General features: G+C 35.1%; 1 protein-coding gene across 1 annotated transcript in view; it reads left to right on the forward strand.

Moving 5' to 3' along the window:
- Positions 1-19,733, forward strand: part of TMX3 (thioredoxin-related transmembrane protein 3) — a 28,576-nt gene that overhangs the window by 806 nt on the left and 8,037 nt on the right. The window contains exons 2-11 of the mRNA XM_010583341.1: positions 69-123; positions 4,480-4,519; positions 5,758-5,881; positions 9,067-9,112; positions 10,620-10,700; positions 12,122-12,221; positions 12,473-12,550; positions 14,795-14,861; positions 17,448-17,546; positions 18,784-18,841. Of these exons, the coding sequence (XP_010581643.1) occupies positions 69-123; positions 4,480-4,519; positions 5,758-5,881; positions 9,067-9,112; positions 10,620-10,700; positions 12,122-12,221; positions 12,473-12,550; positions 14,795-14,861; positions 17,448-17,546; positions 18,784-18,841 (748 nt within the window). The remainder of the gene's footprint in view (positions 1-68; positions 124-4,479; positions 4,520-5,757; positions 5,882-9,066; positions 9,113-10,619; positions 10,701-12,121; positions 12,222-12,472; positions 12,551-14,794; positions 14,862-17,447; positions 17,547-18,783; positions 18,842-19,733) is intronic.

Genomic DNA, 19,733 nt, shown 5'->3' on the forward strand with positions numbered 1-19,733 from the left:
GCTGGCGTGGTGAGCACCCCAGGTTTGGTTTGGAGATCAGCCACGGTACGCTTTTTCTTACCTCGCAGTGGTTGCACATGCGGTGGCATCAGGTGCCGGTTTTGTGGAGGATCTAGATGAGTCGTAAGTACTGGGGTGCCTTGCCTTCTTAAGTATTGTTTTTCTTTTTGCGGGGGGGGGATGATCCAGGACACACAGCTTCGTGCAGAATGTGGTTGTCAAGAAAACTACGCTGGAAAAGTTTGTCTTTTTCTTAGCAGGAATGGCAGAAAGACTGTGGCCTGTATTAAGTAGGTGCAATTTAATGAAGCTGAGGAACACTTTAATTTTGCAATTCTTTTTAAAGCTGTTATTATGGGTGCTGTTGCAAAAAATGTTCTCAGGCTTCCTTGCTCTTTCTATCTTTTTGGTAAACGTATTGGTAGATTGATGCCTGCCCCAATTAAAAGCTGATTGTGCTTGACCAAATTCTTCAGTAGGGTTTGCTGCGTAGCTGGAGAACGAGTATAAGTGCATTCATGCATGGCCAGAAATGGAAGAGAGAAGGAGGCCTGCAGGACGAGTTCATGGCTGCTTGAAGTCCCAATTATATTCCGGTGTAAAAATGTGATTTTACAACAGATTTAGCCCTGAGACTCTGGAGGTGTTGAAATGGGTAGTCCTGCCCTTAACTTGGTTATGTAGTGTCATTGTTCATGTACTGCCTTGCTTTAGCAGTTTGATGGCTACATTCTTGCTGTTTCTAATAAAAACTAGCTTTCCAAAAATGAAATTATTTTTGTTTTTGTCAGATCAGCTGGTTGATCTAAAGTGCTACAAAGCAGAACAATTATTATAATTGAAATAGAAGGTATAGAAAATACTAGCTGGTAGAGGAGGAGAAGGTGGTGTTAGATGGCTGCTTTATGATAAATTTAAGCCAGTCGAAGGTGATGTTTTCATGAGGGTTCAATCCATGATAAATTGCATCATAGAGCTAAAAAGTCAGAAAACCATTCACTTTTTTACCATGTTGCTTATTCAGCTAGACCAGATAATCATAGGATCAAATGAGGTACAGTGGAATTATGGGGGAGAGAATGAGAATGTATGGAAGGGGTACTGAAGAGAGATACATCAGCATCTCTGACTGGTGTTTAAAGTGTTGTAAAAAAGCAACCGAAGCACAGAAACTGCTTGGACTTGATTTTCAAAGCTTATTTTTGAAACAAGCCTCATATTTTCAAGGACTGAAGATAAAGAGGCTAAGTGAATAAAATAGGGTGTATCTGTGCTCCCCTGTCATGTTCCTGTATTATATTTCCACAGGTATAAATTTAAATGTAATTGCTGTTTTGGAGTGAAGAAGCATAATTTTGTAGTCACATAACTTTTTTGAAATAGCTGATAAAAGAAAATCCTGTTTTAGAATACTTGGATTTTTCAACTACAAAACTATATAGAAGTCTGTAGTTGGGAGTAAAAATTAAATGGGGATTTCTTCAGGATAGGTTGTGTGTTGTTTTTGGGTTTTTTTTAGCTAATTGGCAAATGGTGGAGAAAGTCAGGAAAACAGTTTAAAAAAAATTGGGACCAGTGACTGGTGAAAGTTTCAAGTTTTCTATTTTATAGATGCCTAAACATCATGGAGTTTTTGCTGTTGCTGAAAACTTTGGGTTTTATTTGAATTTTGGTAGTTGCAAACAATGCCTACTAGCACAAGGTGCAGGTCCCTTTCCCAAGCTTACAGAATGTAGGAAAACAAGTAGCAGAGAAGGACTAACAGAGATGCAAGTTACCCAGCATCACCCAACTGGGCTGTGGAAGGGATGCAGAATAAGAGCTATGGTTCCTATCAGCTTATGCTGCTCAAACTGCTGACTGCCTCAGATCAGTACTCATCTTGCAATATTTGGTGACTTGTTCCAGTGTGATAATGAAGCAGATAAGTAACCTGTGTCTGCAAGGTTGCATTGGTGGCTCAACTCAGGAACAGAAGCATCAGAAATAGTGCTGGGGGGTGAGAAGGAAGATGGGAAGGAATAGAAACAGCAGCTGGATTAGTTTAAGGCCGTTGGAATTGTGGCCTTGGTCTTCAGTTTTGCTTCACACCGGTTTCTTTTAACCATTAATGATTAAGTGGGGTACATGGATTAAGTGGAGGTTGAGGCAACATTTGATCATGTAGTGCCAAATGTTGGGAAATTGTATGTATTTGAGCAAATAATTTTGATTCAAGGATATGCAACACCTATGTCATTTTTCCACCAGTATGATTGTGCCTGTGTCAGCTGACAGAGAGAGGATTGCGTAGGACAGTTAAAAAAAGACTGAAATTTTGCACTTGGAAATGTATTTACAGGGCCTAGAAACAGCACCTTCAGAAAATGCTTAAATACCCATTTGTACAGAGATTTCCATTTTTCTTCAACAGTATGTTGAACTTTCTTAAAACTGTCTAATAGTTCAGTCATTGACATTACCAAAACTAGAATGAGTTCAGATAGTTGGGTTTTGTCACACTTCATATATTGGTTTCTGTGGAAGTTCATTAAATAGGCACTTGTAAATGAGTGGTAAAGATTGAAATTTGTTATTGTAAGAACTACAGTATTTTTTACAGTATCTTAGGCTAAAGTTGTTAAATTCCATTGAAAAATGTTCTGCCTCCAGACATTTCCTTTCTTTCCCTCTTTTCCTTGATGTCTACTAGTTTTGCAAGATTTCAGTCTACCTTTCTCAGTACTTTAACACTCTCTGCAGTCTCCCATAACAGTCATACTGTGGCAGGGGGAGGAGAACATTTCATTGTACATTCTTCTTTTACAAGCCAAAGGTCGTACTCTAAATTGAAGCATGGCCCAGGATCTGATGATTCAGTAGCTGCTTTCTGCCTTTTGCATCATAATGATTATTTGACATTGTAATTGGAAGTTAGCTGGAGCTTCATTAGCATTCTCAAGAGACACTAGACTCTAGCTAGTTCTTTCATTAGCTCTGTAGCACTTAGGGTGGTGAAGTAAATTTTTAGTGAGGTGGTCAACTAAGCAATTTTGTGACTTAAAAATGCTGCTGTCCTGTAGCAGTTTTATGTTAGTCACTGCAAATACCTTTTCTGCTGTACAAGAATTGCAACCTTGGTATGCCGTCAATAAGACAAAACAGGCTTGAAATTACCAGTGAAATGCTGCAATTCTAAGTTGAAAATAGTCAGTGCTGTAATTAGATTATATTCATGATTTCTGAATTATTTCTTTCAAAGAGTAGGCCAGCATCAGCATTAGTATTTCTTCAAAAACATTATGGACCATTACAGGTCTGTTCAGCTTTAAATGAAATATAATAAATGTTCTCTGATTCTGCTTGCCACCTATGAGCCATTTATAGGCATGCTGCATATTGGGAGTTGACAAGTTGGGCTATAATTTCTATTAATTGGATCTTAACTTGGAGTGTAGATCACACACTTATTGAGTAATTATATATATGTATATTCATCTCCTTTCACAATAAGAGTGGTACAGTAAGAATGCGTGTAATGTATTTTATAGCACGTTACATTACTCCCAGTTCTAGTCGCTTTTACGAAGCCTATCTTTTACAAAACTAAACCTTAGATTAAAATTCTGGCTTATTTAATTCTCAACATAGAAATAGTTAAGTAATTTGATAATTTCTATGATCTTGTAGTGACAACAGTTCAGTGAAATGTGTAGGGAACATTTCAAGAGGTAATGAGGAACTTTGATTTATCATGTTCTATTTTTGTTTCAGAGGTTTTAGCATTTAGTGACAAATTTACAGTTAATAAAGCTAGTCAGTTCATTAAGATGTTATTTTTCTAGCATTAAGAGTATTCAGTAGTACCTGCGTATCTCTGGTTTTTATCAAGAACTTGAACATTTTTATTCCAATAAGTTGGTTTCTTGTGTGCACCTTTGATAAAAACAAAAACTGACACACCTAAATGTAAAATTTTAAAGGAGGTTGAATTAAAATTGCTTTGCATGTTAACATGAAAGATAATTTAGTTAGTCTACGTTCAGTAAAGCTAAGATTAACAGTGTAAACCAATGCTCTAAGGGTCTGTATCAGCTGATCTGATTTTCTAAACAGTCAACAACAGTATTTAATATAACTAGAACAGCTGCAAAATACTTCTTCCCCTTAGATTACATATCCTAATGAAATAACTTTTGTGTGGTTTGGTGTGTTTTCTGATTTCTTACTGTTTTTCTGGTTTGGTTTTTTTTGTCTTGGCAAATAGTTATAGAAACCTAATTGGTACAACTGAGTATGTAATTTTATGTGCGGGGGCAATCTTAATACTGAAAAATAACTATTTCCTCCTTCCCCCCACCCTCAAAGAAAGAAACAAAACAGAATTCTTGTATCTATAGTTTATACCAACTTAATTGTAGACTTTGCCTGTTTCGTACATGCGCTTCACTTATTTTCAAATATATCGTATACTGATTTCATTTTTTTTTCCCCTCCCAGGTTTAAAGAAAACCGTAAAGATGATATTTGGCTCGTAGATGTGAGTATATAAGAAAAATGGGAAGACCTGCTAGTGGAAATCAAAACACAAAATGTACAATCCTACACTCTGTAGTAAAGCTGCTTCATCATTTGGAAAATTGCTTGTACATGGTGCTGAAAAATTACATGACAGTAATTCTTCTGACAGGATGGATAAGCAATCTGTCAGTGTTCAGGATGAACCAGGAATTAGACTGAGTACTGGATGCAGACAGGATGCTTCATCCTGTGTTTTACAGTCCTTAAAAAAGGAAAGCAGATTACCTAACACTTAGAGTCAGGAGGTGATAATCTCTGTTCAGAATTTTTAGTTCCATTCTTTACTTACACCAGCTAATTTGTGTTCTAGACATTTAGCACTACAAGATCAAATATATGAGAGGTTTCTTTTGCTTTTCTAACATATATGGAAAGATTCAGTGCTTCTTATTTCAAGGAATTATTTAAAAGATTGAGCTTGTTTGGGAATGAGATAAAATTCTTTTTAGCTCACCCAAATATGAACTGTAATTCCCAAATTGTATAATTCAGATTTGTGATTTTTGAATGGGGGAAACTATATATGCAGATTCAGAATTGATCAGTAATGTATAGGAAAACAAAATCCAACTTTGTCAAGTTGCGACCTGATCTTGTTATACCAAAATATTGTTATCTTCCCTATTGATTTCACTGAAGTGTTGCAGCCCTGAGCTGTTGTTGGCCCTGAGAAAATGAGATCAATTTTACAGTGTGCTTGTATAAAAGTAGTTGCTGAAGAACTGGAATCCAGAGGGCTATATATATATATATATATATCCTTTCCTTTCAAAGAATAGTGTTCCCCTATTGGCAAATAAATTCATATTCCTGGGTAGATCAATTACGTGATCTTTTAACTTTCAAAAAAGGAGGAAAATATTCCAAAAGAGATTTAAAAAAAAAAAAAAAGTTACCACACAGTCTATTTTTAAATAAGAAATGGTATAATAGTACAGCAGTTGAATGTATTCTTTTCAAACTTGTGCTTTCACATTAAAAGTAGCACCAAATCATAAAAGCTCTGTCACTCCAGCATTGTAATTAACTTGCAGTTTTATTAAGACTTAAATTGCACCGTGACTGGAAAATAAGCCTTGCTGATGTATTTGAGGGTTAATCATAGAATCAACTTCTCTTAATTATTTCTCTTCATTAACTTCTCTCTCTCTCTCTTTTTTTTTTTTTTTTTTTAATTCAAATGCATTTGCTTCTCAGTTTTATGCACCTTGGTGTGGCCACTGCAAGAAACTGGAGCCTGTCTGGAATGAAGTGGGTATAGAAATGAAAAACATGGGCTCTCCAGTAAAAGTTGGGAAGATGGATGCAACTTCCTTTTCTAGTAAGTATGGTTTGGTTAGCGGTAATTTCATGACAGCCTCTGTTTTGGAACTGTTCTTAATTTTTTTCATTAAGTCATTCTTCTCTTCTGTATCATAACAAATGTATGCAAACAGTCATTGGAGAACAATTTCCTGATCTTTTTCTTTCTAAAAGTGACAACATGCTGTAGTATGCATTTTTTATCACACTTGTTTCTGCTTATGTAGGGAATTCTTCCTGACAAATGGAAGGTAAAAGCTTTTCAAAGATCCACTTTTGATAGGCTTCTTAGAGTATCATTATACAAGCATCTTTGTGGTCCGTGTCTTGACAGCATCCAATTTTAGGTTCCTTGTATAATTGTTGTACAAGTGCTTGTGTTCTTGCTATTATTCTTTTCAGGTAATCAGTCCTTAAGACGTTACACCAAAAGCCTGCTGAAATCACTGAAGTCATTACATCAGTGTTGAACCAATTTCTCCCCGTGTTTCTCTGTAAATGTCGTCTTGAAGAACCAATTTCAACTATTTTAATGCTCTCTTTTTTGATGATGCCTTTCATATGTACTGACCTTTTGGAGAAAACCCAAAACTTTAGGTATTTAGAGAAGTGGTTTGGGTAGACATGAGAGGATTTTTGCATGCTTAACAGTATTTTCTTAGTTTTAGTGTGCTTGTTTATCGTCATTTCACTTAAAAGTATGTAGAACCAGGAGGATATTTAAGAGGGAAGGCATAGGGAGCAGTGGGGCCCAAGTGAGATCTGTATGTAATGAAACTCTGTTAATACATGTAATGTTTTTAGTTAATAACCATTAAACCTGATTATTCAGGATTGTTATACTTGCATAAAATATTATGCAGAATACTTTTTTTCTGTGATACTCCACTTTTTCTGTGCCTACATATGGCAGAGTTTGGTCTTTTGAGATCAAAATGATCTTGTCTCAAACACCAATTTATTATATGTAGTTGTTTTTGTAAAACCACATAAATTTGACCTCATGTTTCACCTTAAAGATACTTATTTGCTAAAGCAAAATAAGTCTTGAGAATGAAAAGTTTCAAGATCATGCAACCAGGTAACTTCAAAATTAGGAATACATTTGGTAGATCTCTAACATTCCAGTCATCTATATAAAATTTTAAATCATACAAATTGTATAAACTCTTACCCTGAAATATTCTGGCATCCTGATACTAATTTTTGTATTTGCTACCTAGAACAGAATTGGCATGTTGGTTTTGTTCTAAAATTCAGCTTTGCATTTTTAAAAATTACTACAAACTGCAAGGGTACCTTTGTGCCCTGGAAATATTTTTCTTCTCAGATTTGTTACTAGTTTTATGAAGAATAGAGTCTGATAAATGTTTTGAAATAGTTTCATGCTTTTATTTTGAAAATGGAAATTTTACAATATCTGGGTATGAAAAGTTCAGTTAACTCTGCTTAATGTCTTCCCAATCTAAAGATTCTCTGAAATCGAAGTAATTCAATCTTGAGAACATCAGAAGAAAATGCAGCTGGGCACATGCATGTAACTGGGAAGGAACATGAATAGTGGACTCTGCACAGTTTGTGTTCCTAATAGGAATATGAAGTAGTGTGAAAAATCAGAACTTTGGGTAGCTTGTCATCAGAGAGTTGAGATCACAGCTGAACATATAAAGCATCCAATAAGCGTTGCCTCTGGTAGCTGTGTGGAAAGAGGATACAGCAGTTACATCAACAGAACAGTCACCTGGTGTGGTATCAGTTGAATTTTCATGGGGGTTAGCCTCAGAAGTCCACTGAATGTGATCAAAGTAGAAATACGTCACACCTGGGGGCTAGCATAATTGCTGCTGTTTGCCTATTCTGCATTCTTCATATCAACAAGTGGAGGTGATGATGTAAATAAGTAAGTCACTTCCATGATGTTGAGAGGATTTTAGTAATCTCCACGTTTGGGATATTTAAAAAAAAACAAAATGAAAGAATGTCTATTTTGTAGTTCTCCTGACTGTGCTCAAGAGCTGTACAAAGAGAAATTAAGTGCCTGTCAATAGGTCTTGTGATTGAATGTTCTAATACACATTTTAATGCATTCTAGTTCTATGTAGTACAGCTATGAGAGAAAAGGATCAGTATCAAATTCATCCTAGTATGCGTATTTCTTAGATCAATCTCCTTTGACTAAGATGCTGGTAGATTGATTTGTAGTTCTGTGCAATTATGGTTTTGATCCAGGCAAACAGCCTTAGGGTCACAATTTCTAAACTGTTATTCAGAGCCCTGCACACAAGTTCTCCCACATCTGCTGCTCTGGCATGTGGTTGGTAGCTTCAGAATGTTTATGTTAAAAGTATTGACTCTTGGTGCATTTTGAGTGCAGGGGTTGTTTTTCAGTAGGGAAGTGGACAAGCATTGTCAGAATTTTAGCCTTTTTTGAAGACTACTTAGTTTAACTTTTGGAAAACACTGAATTAACTGGAAAGTGTAGTTGAAGGTGGCAGTTGCTATGCTCACAACTGGAAGGGTGATTGCAAATTGTATTCCAATTGATGGGAGCAAAATATAAGGTTTTAAACAAACATGAGGTAGGGGAAAAAAGTTCTGCAATTGTCTTACTTTTTACCACTTTAGTAAGCAGCAGGTAAGTAACTGATTGAGTAGAAAGTGTCTATTTCTGATGAAGTTGATGACTGTAGACATTTACCTCCGCAGAATATGCTTTAAAAACTGACTTTTTTGTAACCACTTCAGTATGATACTGCACTTCTGTTGTTACCCATTACTGTAGCACGAGTAGTTAATTGTCTTTTATATTTCTTTTAAGCATTAGCGTTTACAACTATACATGAATGATGCTTAATTCTTGCCTTTGATATTTCCAGCCAATTGTATATGCATATTAAATGCATATTACCTTTTGGTGAAAACTGACCAAGCATGTCTATTTAGAGGATTTGCATGCCATTTGACTTGTGGCATATGAATTGAGAGCCTACGAAGGGACTCTGCAGTACCTCTGAAAGAGGTCCAAAATTTAATGATACAGCTTCGTAACAGCAGCTGCTTGAAAGCAAGTAAAATAATTCATACTGAACTAAGTGGTAGGTTTTTCATTTATTTATGTGGCTTGAATAGTAAACTGTGTTTAAAGATTAAGGTAGGAGAGCAAGAAAGTCTTGGTTCACTTTGGCATTAACACATTTCTTTCAGGTATTGCATCTGAATTTGGAGTGCGAGGCTATCCAACGATTAAGCTGTAAGTTGATGCTTCCTGCTGAGTTTTGAACAGTTATGTATCCTACCACTGATTTTATGACAGTAAAAAAAATAGTCCTCTCTGCTTAAAAATCCCAAACAAATGAACCACAAAAAAGCCCTAAAACCCAAAACAAACAAAAGTACTCCACCATCTTGTTCTGACATTATCTTTGATTTCTGCTGGACTGTTTTGCTTTGAAATTCAGTAATATCAAGCATCTTATTTAGAAGCAATTCTTAAAGGCACGTTAGCCAATTTGGAATTCATTTAACTGCTGTTTTCTATGCAACTTTGTTAAAGTGTATGTATATAAATATATATATTTTAAATTATTACTAGAAAAAGGAATTTCATGCACCAATTGATCTGACACCTGTAGAGTGATTCAGGCAGTAAGTGCATACCTGAGTCTTCCTGTTAAGTTTTTGTGAGTTGCTGATTGCATTTTCTTGTTTTTAATTACTTCTCTCTTCTCTTCAGTGTACCTGAAAATCTTATGTAAATGACAGTAGTGGTTACTATATAGGGTGAAGTGTGAGAGCAGTTGTTTGACAAGAGAAGTATATGTAGATATTTTTCTTCACGTTATTAAAAAATAAAAATCAATGGAGGACAAAATTTATAGGAAAATACCAGTCCATAATGATACTATATGTACTTGCTTATGTACTTTTTACTGTGAACATACTGGGTTTGTTAGCAGGTTATTGCTTAAGCAAAGAGTATTCATAATATATAATAAATCTTGTCAAGTTAGTTTTCTCAAAAAGGCGGCAGAGATGTTCAGCTTATTAATCTTTAAGGATGAAAAACTTTATTGGCATATAGAGGCATAGAAAATTGGGTTTATGATTACTTTTTTCCTGTGAGTTTCCTAAACCTATATGGATTTAGAAAAAGCCTGTTAGAATTAATAAAACTTCTTTGAGTATTCTTATAATACAAGCGTGCTACATCCCCTGTCAGCAGAGTACAGTGAACTGAACAAAAGTTCATGGAAGCTTAATTTAAAACATAAATTCAGAAGGTTTTGCAGATCATTTGATACTTTTCAATGATAAAAAAGCATTAAAGAAGTTTATATGTTTGTCTTTTAAAAGGACTAATCCCTAAGTGGCATAAATGCTGAATGTTTGGAGTTTGGTTTGGGCGTGTGGGGTTTTTTATGTGGTCATAAGCAAATGTTCCAAATGATCTGTGTGTTTACAAAGTAAATTACTTCGGTGTACTAGGAAAAGATAATTGTAAAAGAGGTTTAATTATTTTTAAAAGTCAGTAAATCAGATGATGTGTAAATAAGTTTTTAGTGCCTAATTGCATTGTATTGTATTATTGAGTTTTACATTCTGCTGACCACTTCTTTTATCTGACTTTGAAAAATGATCTTGCTTATCACTTGCTAAAAGGCGACTGTAATAAACGTGAAGATTCAGTAATTGTACATTTGCAGATATAGTTTAGTTGTTTTCAATTCTGTTCTTTTTTTGTTTTCCCTATTTTTTAGCTTAAAAGGTGACTTGGCATACAACTATAGAGGACCTAGAACCAAAGATGATATAATTGAATTTGCTAATAGAGTGGCAGGGTAAGTCTACTCTTCTGTGAGACTGGTTCTGGTGACTTAATAATTCTGAATGGTTTTAAGGTTGGCCAAAAATTAAATCTATTTAAAAAAGAACAAGACATTGACACGAAGTTAAAAACTAGAATATGTACTATATGTGTGGTTGCATGTGAGACTGGTGGTGAGTGGCACAGAGAAAGTAAGTAGAGACTGGCTAGTCACAATCCCTTCTTTACAGTGCAAGAACTAAGGGCTTTTCAAAGTAATGGAAACTATGAACAAATGAAACTCATGGAAGCCAGAAACAAGAATACTGACCTAAATGTTGGCGGATAGATAGACATCATTACTAAGGCAGAATCTGTTTAATACTCAAAAGTTATCTTATAAATATTAGTTTAATATATGCTTATCCACCTGAAAAGTTGCAGCAATTGGCAACGTAAGGAAATTGCTTTTACAGAATTGTTCATAACAATTTCTGTTGGCTTTTTCCTCCTTCTCTACAGTGGCCTGTGGCTTCAAAATGTTATAGATGGTAATCTTTGGAGAGAAAAAAGAATCACATTTCTGTCCTTCATTCCTAAATATAATTAAGAAGCATTCATATAGGTACATAATATTAATCATTGTTCAGAATTCTGTAGTTTAGGAATATCAGTGATCTCTAATAATTTACCAGAATGTTGTAGGATTATTTATTTCTAAGACCACATTTTCTAACTGTTGTGCTTACATTCAGAATTCTCTCTCTCAAATGACTAATACCTTACTGTGGCTGGGAAGACCTCGTTGTGGCCTTTCACTATATAAAGAGGGCTTATAAGAAAGACGGAGAGAGACTTTTTATCAGGGCCTGTACTGAGAGGATAAGGGGCAAAGATTTTAAACTTAAAAGAGGGTAGATTCAGATTGGGCATAAGGAAGACAATTTTTTGCTGTAAGCGTGGTGAGGCACTGGTACAGGTTGCCCAGAGAAGCTGTGGATGCCCCATCCCTGGAAGCGTTCAAGGTCAGGTTGGGTGGGGCTTTGAGCAACCTGGTCTGGTGAAAGATGTCCCTGCCCATGGCAGGGGGGTTGGACTAGATGATCTTTGAAGGTATCTTCTAATGCAACCCAATCTGTGATTCTGTGGCCAGTAAATGACATGCATGTTTACATCATAGCAGCATTTTGTACTAAGATACTAATTTCAAATTTAAGTGTGCTGTTTGAGAAACATAACAGGTTTATTTTGGGGGGATTTTTAGTTTTATTGCTTTTAGCTGAAACTGAAATAATAAATTGAGAAACTAAATGAATTTACATTGGGGAATTTAGTTTTTTTTTAAAAAAGAAAAACACAAAAAACTGTATGGCATTTTGTTGAGGATTTTATTTGTTTGGGTTTTGCGGCTTGCAGAAACTGAGATTTTTCTTTCTCTTTTTTCCCTCCTCCCAGACCTCTTATCAGGCCACTTCCTAGCCAGCATATGTTTGAGCATGTGCAAAAGAGACATCGTGTACTCTTTGTGTATGTTGGTGGTGAATCTCCTTTAAAGGTTTGAGTTTGATTAAATAAAGTTACTTTTTTTGGCTAGTCACAGATGTAGTTTAAAATATCTTCTAAAAGACTGAAGTGCATGCTTGTAATAAATACTCATCTTTTTTTATGTTTATTGAAGTGTTCTTACAATCTTGTGTCATAACTATATTTTGTAATTACTCTTTGAAGATAACGTATGTCACAAAACTTCCGTGTGAAGCATACTAGAAGTTCAGAAATTAAAAAACATTGTTTGTATTTTTGCAGGAAAAATACATTGAAGTTGCTTCAGAGCTAATAGTTTATACGTACTTTTTTTCTGCCTCAGAAGATGTGCTGCCTGAGGTAAGCTGTTTCAGTTCCTACTGTTTCCACAGAAATGGTATAGTTCTCCTCATATATGTAATCTGCTGTTTTGATAGCACAGAAATTGCTTCTTACAGTATATTTGGCTTTGATAAATTTCAGTCTAATTACACTGAAACATTTCATTTTTGAGTATTTGGGGAAAGAATACAAAGTTTCAGTCTGTCATTGCTTTGTATTAGCCAAATTATTTGTTCAGTCATATTAATAAAATTAAACAGAAGATATGCAGAACTCAACGCGTACCGTACAACCTGCTCAAGAAGGTAGATACTTTGATTCTTAGGCAATGCAAAGCTCTTATTGCTCCTGACAGCCCTTTCACCAGCCACTTTTATAACTAGTTTGGGGGTCTGTGGCATAGGGTACCACTGGTACCCTAATAGAGAAGTAAGTGAAAAGGTAAGTTATTTTCACCTTGTGCAATACAGCTGATCAAAACATTAGTCTGCCTACGGATCAACTGATCCAATCTACTGGCTGCAGAATTCTCATGTGGCTCTTTGGAGGATTCTGTAACAAGAACATTATTTACAGTTAAGTCACAAGGGTGGAAAAAATTGCTACTACTGTTGTTATTCTAACTGTTGTTGCTTATGTGTTGAAGCAAAATTAAGAGGCTTTTTAATTTATTGTTATCTCCAAGTGGGACCCAAGTCTACTCCATGCCTGATAATGCATGACTTTGAAATTAGTTTGGGACTAGCAGGGTGAGAACTAGCATAACTTATTTTTTTTAGGCTCCTGCATTTTCCAACATCATAAATAGAACCGGCCTCGTTATAAATAGTATATTGTTAGATTTCCAGAAGCCTTGTACCAAAAGCTACCTCAATTTGAATATTGCTATTTGCACTTCAGCCCCAGTTGAGCAAGAAAAGTACTGTTCACTTGTGCAGTGGAAAGAGTGTAAAAGGCTGGAACCTTCTGAGATTCTGTGATCATAGTGATGTAAGCAGTGAACTGTTTTTCCCACTGGATATGATTTCACAAAAATGTCATTTAAACTGAAGTAGTGATGGTATGCAATATTCGATAGAAAGAAATAAAAATGTTACAAAATCACTGGCTGCTAGTTGTAATGAGGCTTTGTATGACAGTATTCACTGTTAGACTTTGTTTCATCACCTTAGGTAATCTTGTTCCAAGCTTCAGGCATCTTTTGAAAGCCATAAGCTGTATATAGACTGATTTGTCCTTTAAAGATGCTAAACTGTGTTTTGGGCAGATAAGAGAATAACACATCACCTAGAATTACCACCTTCTTGCTCATTCATATAAGGTGTTACATTATAAATCTACTGCTTTTACTTTCATTTCCAAGGAGGATAATGCAGAATGATTACAGAAGGCATGTCATTTGCAAAAGTGCTCATGATACTGTTCTTATGTTTCCCAGACATATCTGTAAATTAGACAATTCAGCCAATGTCATCATCCAAACTAAGCTGATGATACAGTCCTTTCTTAACCACAAATACTATTAGAATTTTAACTTAGAATGGTAGCAAGCAGTAAGGCATAGAGGCAGTATTTCTTCTATGACAGTTTACTGAAAACATGAGCTGAATAAGATTCTTTTAAGTTCCAAGGGAAAGGTTTCTGCACCTTGCAGGTTTTTTTGAGTATGTTGCTAACCATCCTAAATATCATGTTTAGGGTGGTAATGCAGACATTCATTGTTCTGGTTGCCTAAATTAGGGCTATTTGCAGCCCTGTCTGCTGAACCTGTGTCTTTATATTCCCATTAGCCTGAACTACGGGAAATAGCCCCGATTTAGTGAGGCATATTATCAGTGTTACTATTTTACTCTACAATATTAACTCTCCTTTTAGTAGAAGTAACAGTATGACAGGTATGGTGACAACAGCACAACTTGGGAACAGAAAGCATGATTGATAAAACCTTCAAGTTATGAACTCCTATCTAATGTTCATGTCCAACCAATAAAATATTCTTTGTGCTACTGCAGATACTAGTAAAAATCCTGCTTCACTTACAGTTTGTGAGACCTACCTCTCAAAAATATGTTTATGTTGTGTTACTTTTTAATACGCGGAAGCTGATAAATTTATTTTAGTAAATGTAGACAGAAAACACTTTAATGTACTTTGAGATTTTCCCCATGGGCTACATTTCCATATTTTAAGATTTTTTTGTTTGTTTGTTTGTTTAAAAATCTTTTAATCTTCCATGGATTAACTGAAAACCACCTCTTTCAGTATGTGACGTTGCCTGAATTACCTGCTGTTGTAGTCTTCAAAGATGGAACTTACTTTGTTTATGATGGTAAGTAAAAGTGGACATTACCTTAAAACAAGATACTTCAAGTATATATGGAGAAACTGGAACAGTTGGGATTTTTTTGAAGGTTGTGTTGGGGTGCTGGGAAATTCCCCAGTTTTATAATAAATAACAGCTCCTTCATAAAGGAGAAGAGAAAAAACTAACTGGTTCTTATAGAACAAATGCACTTGAAGAAATTCATTTTAGTAATACTGATGTAGAAGTGATGATGTTTGCTTTGTGTTAGAAGCTACATGTTACTGATAATATTACTGCTTTGCTGGCATTAATGCACTTTTATAAGTTGTCTCTTCACTCACTGTCCAAATTCATCATATACAAAACAGAAGAAAACTCTTGCTGAAGATGAGTCACACGTAAGATGAATTTACAGTTCCAAATATTTAATCAGATTTTTCTCGTAAGTGCTCTTCCTGACAGTCAGATCTCTTGAAGTTAACTTGATGTTTTTATAGATGTGTACTCTGCTCTGAGATTGCATAAAAGGGTCCAGTTTGAGCTTGTTGTGCCTTGGCAAGACAGGCTGCATACTTTCTTAGTACAGCAAGCCTTCCTTCAAACACTGTGAAGGAAGAGGAAACTAATTCTGCCTTTATTCCCAATATTAAAATTTGGAGGGCCTTAACTGATAGCTTTGAGCATATGTGACTTTCACATTTGTGTTACTTGGATATTGGTAGTGGGAAAGGATCAGACAGCATAACCTCTCCTTATATAACTGACAGAGCATACTATGCATACATAGAATGGTTGACCATTCAGCCTGTTTTTCTCTTCCTGAATTTCATATCTCTCACAAAAAGAGATTAAGGAGACATGGACTGTTGATACGGAATTTTAGGCTGGATAAATTACTTTAACTGGCTTGTTGAGCCTGTAGGCTGTAGAATAGCCACCTGAGACTAGTAGTGTTTCATAACACCACTGATAGCAGTACACCTGCCATTTATATAAAAAATGTATATCCATGTGTGTGGATATCCATATATAAGTACTAGATTATACTCAGACTATACTGTAAAGCCCATGCTTTATAGTCTGTTAGGTGCATGTACACACACGTACGTATGTTACATATCATGGGTTGGCTTATAGGCACACCGCTTATTTACAAAAACGTCTACTCTTGATTTAGATTGTTTTAAATGCAGGTTTTTACTTTAAGTTGAAAACTTGTCACTTGGAAGATTATTTTTCTGTTTTAATTTCTGAAGATCAGTAGTACTACAGCAAAATACTCCAGATGGGCCATCAAGGATATTCTTTGCAATTTCATGGAGTGGCTGTACTTGTCTTCCTCTTCAGTCTGTTGCCTTACCAATCATTATCCAGATAAAAATTCACCCTACAGCCTCCTTGATTTACTTCTTTTTTTTTTTTTTTTTTTTTTTTTTTAAATGTGCTTGGAGAAGGCAAGCTTGTCAAAGAGAAACACTTCTGAACTGCTTTTTGCTGCATGGCCCACTTGCTTTTTCCATACCTTTCAGAAGAAACACAAAACTCGTAATAATCCAGGCTTCTAATTTACTTTGTAAAAATTTTACTCTTTTATAATGTACTAGAAACATTATTGTAAGTCAAGCAAGTTACAAAGATGCAGTGTAAGAGACTGGATAAGGTTATATGTGCAGCTGTTATGACTGGGCAGAAATTCAAAGAGCTCACTATAAGAAAATGGTTTAGCAAAATCCATTTCAATACTCTGGCATTGTCTGGTGGTTTTTTTCGTTTTTTTCTTCCCCCACAGTAGGCGAATGGGACACAGATCTATGGGAAGCTTTATGCGTGGAATTGTTTGCTGCAATCTTAACGACAATTAGTTGTTAACCTGAAGTTATTGATACCTCACTCTATGCTATAGGATTTTACCTAAATTTATTTATTTAATATACGTTTATATGTCTGTGTTTATATATACACATCATATATATGTTTATACACATTTTTCTTTTTTACTTGTGGTTGTGATCTAATTCTAATGGTGTTGGTGGTATGTGTTAGAATTTGATTCCTTATGGGTTAAAACATCTAGCATCTGAAACTATAGCCTTCAGTATAACTGATTCTGAATCATATGTAAATATTTGTTCATTTACATTCACAATGCTGTTAAGGCAACTACTTTTTCTTGATTTCTTTCCATTTCATTTAAGGACTCTCACAAATACTGCTTTCTGTATTTTTATATCTCTTTACTTTGAAACTTGCCCCCCTCCCCCCCCTTTAAAAACAGGGATTGAAACTGTTCTTTCTGCAGTGGGTCACAGTTATCTTCTAGAATAGTATTGTTTATCCTTGATTTGGGAAAAAATAATTATCAAATCAGTTTTTCATGCTTTGCTATAATACACTTCTTGTTCAACAATTGAAAATAGCTTTAGAAGTTTTAAAACTGAAGAGAAATGTACAGAAATATGTGATGTCTTGTCTAACAACAAAAAAAGGAAAAAAGGGAAAAAAATAGTGTTTGCCTCTATAGTACTGAAATAAGTAAATCTGATTGCCCACCTTACCAAAAAAAAAAAATATTTTTTAATGCATTCTTTTTTTTTTTTTCCTTTTTTTTAGAGTATGAAGATGGTGATTTGTCATCCTGGATAAATAGAGAAAGATTTCAAGGTTATCTTAATGTAGATGGCTTTACGCTGTATGAACTTGGAGATACAGGTAAGATGCTGCTACCACTAAACTCTTTGGCATCTCTTGTACTTAACACTAAGAAAAATTAAAAAGCACTATGAATGTGTTTTTTAAACCTCAAAAATTAATTAATCTCAGAGTTAGAGTTGATAGTGCCAGTCTTTTTTCTGATGTTGGTCAGACCTGTTCTATTGACTATAGGCTTCATCCAAAGCCTACACTAGTCCTTTCCTCAAAACATAAAAATTAGTATATGTAATCCTGTAGTATTCACAGAAAATTAGTAGGACTTTTAATTTAGGAGCAGTTTAGGTTTTGTATAAATTACATATTAGCTCTTGCAATACCTACAGGGAATTTTATGGCTGGAATTAGAAGTATCAAATGTGGATGGGTTTAGACATGTCTTACATCTACTAGATTTGGGTATCTTTAAACTAGATATGGTAAGGAAAGAAGGAGAGTATGTACCAAAGTGGACCTGTCCTGGAATACTTCAGCTTTTCTCTAGTAAAATTTTTTGCACTCCAGAGACTTTAGTTAATCCAGCTGATGATAGATCTGCTTTCCTAATAGGAAGTACTTGATCTGGAGAACCTTTGGCCAGCTTTCTAACATATTTTGATCTGGTTCACCTTAGGAGGCTTTGGATTTTTTTTATTTTAATCAGAAAAACATCACAAAGTGAATCCTGAAAAGATCAGTATATTCTGGTGTTTGGTCTTTCAGCTCTTCTGACAGAGGTCTGTGAACTAAGTTGTTTTTCTGACGTAATGAATTCTGGGCTCTGCTAGTAAATTTTCCATGGTTTTTTTTGTGAGGATAATACTCCAGATTTTCAACAGTGTGAAAAATAGTCATTACTGAATCTATACAATCGTGATTCAATCGCTTAGAATCAGCTTGTAATTGCCATTCTATAATAAAGGTTTCCATAGCCTCCTATTTAGGTATATGCAAATATGCAGCTTGAGTAGGGAATTAATTTTTATCTGTGTTTTTCCCCTTTTAACTTCTTTCTATAGATAGTCTTTTCATAGAATGGTAGTAGTGTGGCATTAAGCCACGTCTTAATTTATTTTCAGTAGCTTTAAGAAAACCACAATTTGGTCAGCTAAAAGAGGCTATTTAGCATCGAGATTGGTTTATACTTAAAATAATTCCTGTCCCTGGAGAGTATCTGATCTAGTAGCTTGAAGTATTTTCCATCTGAGAATGCGTCTTTCTTTTTAAATGTTTTCAAGCACTTTATTCCTTATTTTAGGAAAACTTGTCGCTATTGCAGTTATTGATGATAAAAACTCTTCAGTGGAACATACCAGGTACAGAATTGAGTATTGTTGACACTATGGGAAAAATGTGCTGGTATCACATAGAGAACTTTGGAAGTTTCTTTAGTATTAAAAAATACTAGGTTAAATGAATGGTTTTAAGTTGTGGATGTTCTCCAGTTTATGACTTCAGTCTACTGAATTGACTTAATTTTTTATGGCTCTTTTGAAACGCATGTGAGTTCAATGAGATGATGAGAGTTCCTGTATCAGTCTTCTGCCATTTGGTAATGAGAGCACAGGAGCAAACAGAGATTGCATAGCTTTTTAAAGCTATTGCTTCACCTTTTAAACCTAGACAACAGTACTTGAGTTCGGATGACTTTGAGATGAACTTAGTAAGTTTAAACAAATGACTGTTCTTTAGCTTGGTTGCATTAAAAATGAATTTAGTGATGCTTATATATTAGTTGTCTGTGGAACTTAGATTAAGAAGGGGTGTTTTCAGTTGGGCTGGAGTTTGCTAAAGAGTCTGAGAGGAATGAAGCCTTCCCCTTTCCCTTTCTGATTGCATACATAATTAGACTAAGAAATATTGTTCAAGTACTCTGTGTGGTATTTTCCAAGATCTCTTTGGATTTTCTTCAGAGTCACAGTGCTGCATCTTGAGAAGGCAATAGATGGAGTGAAGCAGCCTGACTGTCTGTGTGTTTTTCTTGTGTTGAGTCTATATGGTAGATAGCCTTTCAACCCTTAGAAACCAAGAAAGATGAATGAGGTGGGTTTTGTTAATGGAATAGGGAATCCTTATTGCTGATGAGGTACTATTTGCTGTTTACTGGGGAAATCTCAATGCTTATTGGTTGTATTTTAACAGAGTATATCCTGGATTAACAATTTCTTCTCCCCACCCCCCCCACCCCGCCACTTCTTTTTTTAGTTC

Source organism: Haliaeetus leucocephalus, unplaced genomic scaffold (genome assembly GCF_000737465.1).
Source record: "Haliaeetus leucocephalus isolate CR32 unplaced genomic scaffold, Haliaeetus_leucocephalus-4.0 Scaffold889, whole genome shotgun sequence".
In the NCBI taxonomy this organism is placed as follows: domain Eukaryota; kingdom Metazoa; phylum Chordata; class Aves; order Accipitriformes; family Accipitridae; genus Haliaeetus; species Haliaeetus leucocephalus.